Source organism: Rhinoraja longicauda, chromosome 10, assembly GCF_053455715.1.
Source record: "Rhinoraja longicauda isolate Sanriku21f chromosome 10, sRhiLon1.1, whole genome shotgun sequence".
Lineage (NCBI taxonomy): Eukaryota > Metazoa > Chordata > Chondrichthyes > Rajiformes > Arhynchobatidae > Rhinoraja > Rhinoraja longicauda.
In genome coordinates this window covers 44,113,255-44,120,342 of record NC_135962.1, presented here as the reverse complement: position 1 = coordinate 44,120,342, position 7,088 = coordinate 44,113,255, and the positions used below count along the sequence as shown (strand labels likewise).

Sequence of the window (7,088 nt, the reverse complement as noted above, 5' to 3'; positions counted from 1 at the left end):
TATAGTGTGTATATATGCATATATGTGTGTGTGTATATAAATATGCACCGCACACTGAACTTTTTGCTCGTTTATTATTATTGTTTACACATTCTGTTGTGATATATATATATCCACACACAAAAAAAAATGTATTATGTATATAAATGTGTGTGTATATGTATATATGCAAATACCTGTAAGTGTGGAGTTTTTTGCTCGTTTATTATATTGTTTACACATTCTGTGCTGCTATAAGTGAGAATTTCATTGTTCCATCTGGGACATAAAACACTTGATATTTATCACCCCCCCCCCCCCCATCTCCATGGTAACGCGATGGGTGGCAGAGTCTGCTGCCCTTTGCCCCGGAACCAGTTGCGGGCCCGTGTCGTGGGTGGAGAACGGCGGCCGCCTGCAGGTGAGTGAAGTCTGAGCGCGACCTGCGCTCCGGGTCGGCGGGGAGAACAGGACAGGAGCCCGGCCTGACCCCCGACCGACCGACCGACCGTCGGCGCTGCTCTTCCAGCGCCGGCGTGACTCGCTGACCCGCGCTGCTCCTCGCACCCCTCCTACGGCCTGTGGCTGCTGCTTGGCGGCGGCGCTAAAGGTCAGAGTGGGGACGGCGCTGACACCGGGACAGGACTTGTATCAAGGGCGACACCTGCTCCCTCTTGACAACCATTTTAACTCCTCTTCCCATCCCCACACTGACCTTTCTGTCCTGGGCCGCCTCCGTTGACAGAGGAGCGAGGGAAAGGGGAGGTGCAACGAGACCTGGGTGTCCTTGTACATCAGTCACTGAAAGTAAGCATGTAGGTACAGCAGGCAGTGAAGCAAGTTAATAGCATGTTGGCCTTCATTGCGAGAGGATTTGAGTTTAAGAGCAAGGAGGTCCCACTGCAGTTGTATAGGACTCTGGTGAGACCATACCTGGAGTATTGTGTACAGTTTTGGTCTCCAAATTTGAGGAAGGACATTATTCCGATTGGGGGAGTGTAGCTTAGGTTCACCAGGTTAATTCCCGGGATGGCTGGACTGATATATGATGAAAGAATGGATCGACTGGGCTTGTATTCTCTGGAATTTAGAAGGATGAGAGGGGATCTTATAGAAACATATAAATTTCTTAAGGGATTGAACAGGCTAGATGCAGGAAAAGGGCGGCACGGTAGCGCAGCGGTAGAGTTGCTGCTTTACAGCGAATGCAGCGCCGGAGACTCAGGTTCGATCCTGACTACGGGTGCTGCACTGTAAGGAGTTTGTACGTTCTCCCCGTGACCTGCGTGGGTTTTCTCCGAGATCTTCGGTTTCCTCCCACACTCCAAAGACATACAGGTATGTAGGTTAATTGGCTGGGTAAAGGTAAAAAAAAATGTCCCTAGTGGGTGTAGGATAGTGTTAATGTGCGGGGATCGCTGGGCGGCACGGACTTGGTGGGCCGAAAAGGCCTGTTTCCGGCTGTATATATATGATATGATAATCCGCCGTCATGGTCTCAACTTCCACTGCTTCGCCGATGATATCCAGCTCCTCATCTCCACCAAGTCAATCTCCCCCACCACACACTCTACACTGACAAACTGCATCACTGAAATAAAATCTTGGCTTCAATCAAATTTCCTCAAACTCAATTGCAACAAATCTGAAATCATCATCATTGGTCCAAAAACGCTCACCAAATCCACCCAAAACTTAATCCTCAACATTGATGGTCTCCCAGTATCCACCTCACCTCACATCCGGAATCTTGGAATCATCTTTGATCAAACCCTCTCCTTCGACAAACACATCAAACACATCACAAAGACAGCCTTCTTCCACCTCAAAAACATTGCCCGTCTCCGTCCATCCCTCTCCTCCACAGCTGCAGAAACCCTCATCCACGCCTTCATCACCTCCCGTCTGGACTACTGCAACAGCCTCCTCCTCTATGGCGCACCCTCAAAAATCATCAGTAAACTTCAATACATTCAAAACTCCGCTGCCCGTCTACTCACCCACACCCCGATCCGTGACCATATCACCCCCGTCCTTTATAAACTCCACTGGCTCCCCATCCCCCAGAGAATCCAGTACAAAATCCTCATAACCTACAAAGCCCTCCATAACCTGGCCCCATCCTACCTGACCGACCTCCTCCACAGGCACACTCCCACCTGCACCCTCCGCTCTGCTGCTGCCAATCTCCTATCCCCCCACATCCGGACCAAACTCAGATCCTGGGGGGACAGGGCTTTCTCCATCGCTGCTCCCACCCGATGGAACTCACTACCCCAAAACGTTAGAGACTCCTCCACACTCACCACATTCAAAACATCGCTGAAGTCTCACCTGTTCAGTTCTGCCTTCAACCACTGAAGGTCACCTCACCTTCTGTCTCCTTTCTCTGTTTGTTTATTTATTTACTTATTTATCTATTTATTAATTTCCCTATGTTCTCTAAATCTCTGTAAAGCGTCTTTGAGTATATGAAAAGCGCTATATAAATAAAATACATTATTATTATTATATGAAAAATGTCCCTAGTGTTGGGGGAGTCCAGAACCAGGGGTCACAGATTAAGAATAAGGGGTAGGCCAAGATGAGGAAAAACCTTTTCACCAAGAGAGTTGTGAATCCGTGGAATTCTCTGCTACAGAAGGCAGTGGAGGCCAATTCACTGGATGTTTGAAAGTTAGGTTTAGCTCTTGGGGCTAAAGGAATCAAGGGATATGGGGGAAAAGCAGGAATGGGGTACTGATTTTGGTTGATCAGCCATGATCATGTTGAATGGTGGTGCTGGCTCGAAGAGCCGAATGGCCTACTGCACCTATTTTCTATGTTTCTCTGAGGAATAGTCCCTCGTATTCCACTGTGGTAGCCTGCAACCCAACTGTATGAACAGTTAATTCCCCAATTTTAGGTAACTCCAGACACCTCCTCAACCCCACCCATCCTGGTGCGCACACATTTCCCCCACTATCCAGCCCCCCTTTTTCTCCTACATTCATCTCCCATCCCTGACAGGTCCTGCTCTTTTCTCACCACCAGCTCTTCTCCTCCTTTCCCCCCACCCCCACTTGCACTCTGAAGGCTTCTGACCCGAATTGTCACCTATTCTTTTTCTCCAGAGATGTTGTCTGACCTGCTGAGTTATTCCAGCACTTTGTGTCTCTCCCATCCTCGAGTCCTTGTTTCTCTTTTCTCACCCCTCTGCCACTTCCACCCATTACCTTCTCTCTAGCTTTACATTTCACTCCTCTTCAACTGTTGCCTATGGCACTTTCTCCACCCATCTGCCAATCATCCACCTGCTCACCTGTATCCACCTCTCACTTGCCAAGCTTTGTCCTATCTCCCACCCCCAGTTTTCTATCTGCTACTCCACCAGTCTGAAAAAGAGTCCTGACATAAAATGTTATCTGTCAATTTCCCTCCATTAAGTCTACAATCCTGCCACTCTCAATTCGTCATGTTCCCTTTAGACCATTTAATATTTAGACTAGGTGATAATGATGGGACGGGGAGATTTCCAAGTCACGGTGACGTTTTGGTTTAAATGGCATCTTGCTGACGGTGACTTTTTAAAATGATATGATCCTTCTTGGGAAGTCGGGACAATTCATTAAACATTTCAAGTAATAGGTTGAGATATTTAAAATGTATAAACTTGCCCCTCCATGCAATTAAATCCAAACTAATCAGTAATTATCTATGCCTCATAGCCCTTCATCCTAACTTTCTCTACCCTCCCAATCGAGTGTTGTGATATGACTTTTCATTTGCCATTTTGTTGCCATCATTCTGACCCCTCCTTTCCCTCATGCCTCTATTTCTAACTGGAATGTGAGATAAAATAGTACCTGGTATACCCACCGAGTAACAGCAAAGACGGTCAAATTCCACACATACAGCACCTGGGTTGCTGGAACTCTAAGGCAGCAGCTTGAGTAACTATGCCACAGTGGAGTCTGTAAATATATTTTTAATGTTGCAGTTATAAACTGCATGCTGCATATCAATAAAACCCTTGTTTCAAGAACATAGTTCACTATTCTTTCATTTCTACCTGACATTCTTGTTTCATTACTTTTCCATAATAATTGTGAATTATATCACACTTGTGCACATTCATTTTACTCTCAAATGTGCTGGCTGGATTGTTTTGCTTGTTGTGAATAGAAATTGTGTATTAAATTATTTTCATTATAGGCAGGGAAAAAAGACAAATCTAGACCAATGTAAGCAGGAATATATCATTATCTTTATTTGTACCAACAGTAATTTTGTTTTGTTTTCCTCCTTTCAGCATAATGAACCTGGTAGGTTTTGTGCGTGATCACTGGTGTAATATCCTTGTCCCTCTGGGTTTTGTACTGGGATGTTATCTAGATAGAAAGAATGATGAAAAGCTCACTGCATTCAGAAACAAAAGCTTATTGTTCAAACGGTGAGTGCAAGATTTGCATTTTGAAACCATCAATTAGTAAGAATTATTACTAATATGTTCTTAAGACACAAAGTGATCACTATTGTACATTTTCAGAAAATATATTAAGATCTTTAAGGTACACCAGTACCAGAAATAATGTAACTCATCAATGCAGAAAGATTGCTGAGGTTGAGATTGTTCTCCAAAGCAATGAGAAGGGTCTCGACCCGAAATGTCACCCATTCCTTCTCTCCAGAGATGCTGCCTGACCCGCTGAGTTACTCCAGCATTTTGGGTCTACCTTCGATTTAAACCAGCATCTGCAGTTTTCTTTCCTACACATTCAGTGACCTTTTTGATAATGGTCAAAATCTATCAGGATTTTGAAGAATGGCAATGTTTTTGCCATTAGCAGGAGGATTTTTGATCAGAGAACATGGTTTTGGGATAATTAACAAACAAAACTTGGGTCAGTGAGATGATAGAATGATAAAAATCATGTTTTATTCAGCAAGTTGTTCTGAACTGAAATGCATTCTTGAAAGGACCTTGGAAGCAGGTTCAGTACTAACTTTGAAAATGCTTGAATATGATTAAAAAATAATCAAGAATTAACTGTCAAGTGGGTCTAATTTGTAGAAAAGCCAGGAATTGCAGGTGCTGGTTTACAAAATAGACAAAGTGTTGTGGTAGCTCAGCTGATCAGGCAGCATCACTGGAGAACATAGAAAGATCTTTCAAAGGACCAATATGGTCATTGAGATGAATGGTAATCCATTGAGCTTTATAACTAATTGCCAAAACTGGTAAAATAAACGTATTCTACCAATTTTGGCAATTAGTTTTCAAGTTAAGATTTTAAGAGTATATAAAAAATACATGTAATACCTACTTCTATCCATGAGCTGCATATTTAAATTGTTATCTTTCCCTTTTAGGGAATTGAAACCAGGTGAAGAAACTACATGGAAGTGATTCAAATGCTTTGCTGCAGAAAAGAACATTAAAAAGAATCGCCAGAACAGTTTTAGTATTGATGGACTTTCATTTAAGAATTAAATTAAATATTATATGAAAAACGCAAGTGTTGTTCCGTTTGTATTCTGATCTATCACAAGAAATAGCTATCTACATGTAGCGAATGATTAGTTTAAAATTCACATTTGACAGAACTTTCCCCAGGTGTATAACATTTAAGAGAATATTTCATTAATTTGGACATGCACAAGATGATGTGTATAACTTGATACATGATATTTTTAATGTTTTATTTTCACAATAATGAAATGTTAAATAACAGCAGCAGATAGATTGTGCTTTTTATTCTATTGCAGGGTAATTGGCTAGGGAACACAACCATTTTAATCATTCCATATGATTAGAGTGCTGGTGATGCCGTATACTTGACGTCTCATTAGGGCATTTATCCATTTTAAGCTGTTAATAATATTATTGAATATAGCTGACATTTAATGTAGTAGTGAACTTTGATTGGCAGTGTTTGGGCAGATTCAATGCAGATTCAGTGTGTTGATTAACTGCAGCACATTCCCTTCACTCTTAAAGATTTTTTTGTTTTCTATTGTAAATTATTTTGTTCTGAAAGGACAGGAGTTTTACATGTAATATTGTTTTTGATTAAGTGTGTGCCTAAATAAATGAATGTTTCTTGTAAAATATTTATTGACTAAGTGATAGGAGCAGAATTAGGCCATTTGACCTAACAAGTCTACTCTGCCATTTAATTTTGGCTGATCTATCTCTTGCCCTCAACCCCATTCTCCTGCCTTCTCCCCAAAACCCCTGACACCATACTAATCAAGTGGTCACGTGATGGATTGATGTCCGATCAAAATCATCTGCCACGGACTTTGTACTCTTATTCTTGCATCTGCAATACTGTTTATGTGAGGTGAGGTGAAAAGTAATTTCATTGGATATTTATGGATATACTAATCTTTTTTCAGTTTGTTTTAGTGCTGTTCGATTCTTGGATTGGTAGAGGAAAATTGGGGGGGTGTTGCAGATAGTGAAAATGGTTACGAGCAATTGCAGCAGATCTGGATCGATTGGCCAGATGGGTGGAGAAATGGTTGATGAAATTTGATACGGAGAAGTGTGAAGTGTTGCATTTTGGAACGTCGAACAAGGGCAGGACCTACACTGTAAATGGTAGGCCTCTGGGTAGTGTTGCAGAGCAGAGGGATGTGGGAGTACAGGTGCATTGTTCCTTGGTCGAGTCGCAGATAGATAAGGTGGTCAAAAAGGCTTTTGGCACTTTGGCCTTCATCAGTCAGAGTGTTGAGTATGGAAGTTGGGAAGTCATGCTGCAGTTGTATAAGACGTTGGTGAGACCACTTTTAGAATATTGTGTTCAGTTCTGGGTACCATGTTGTAGGAAAGATATTGTCAAACTTGAAAGGGTTCAGAAAAGATTTACGAGGATGTTGCCAAGACTAGAGGGTGTAAGCTACAGGGAGAGGTTGTGTAGACTGGGTCTCTATTCCATGGAGCGCAGGAGGATGAGGAGATCTTATAGAGGTGTACAAAATCATGAGATAAATAGATCAGGTAGATGCACAGTCTTTTGCCCAGTGTTGGGGAATCGAGGACATAGGTTCAAGGTGAAGGGGAAAAGATTTAATAGGAATCTGAGGGGTAACTTTTAGGTGTATGGAACAAGTTGCCAGAGGAG

General features: G+C 42.5%; 1 protein-coding gene across 1 annotated transcript; it reads left to right on the top strand.

Moving 5' to 3' along the window:
* Nucleotides 1–341: 341 nt before the first annotated feature.
* Nucleotides 342–6,039, top strand: ndufb1 (NADH:ubiquinone oxidoreductase subunit B1). Its single transcript, XM_078407204.1, has 3 exons — nt 342–400; nt 4,271–4,411; nt 5,332–6,039. Exons 2-3 carry the CDS (start codon nt 4,275–4,277, stop codon nt 5,366–5,368), a joined length of 174 nt encoding a protein of 57 aa, XP_078263330.1. The 5' UTR covers nt 342–400; nt 4,271–4,274; the 3' UTR covers nt 5,369–6,039.
* Nucleotides 6,040–7,088: the final 1,049 nt, after the last annotated feature.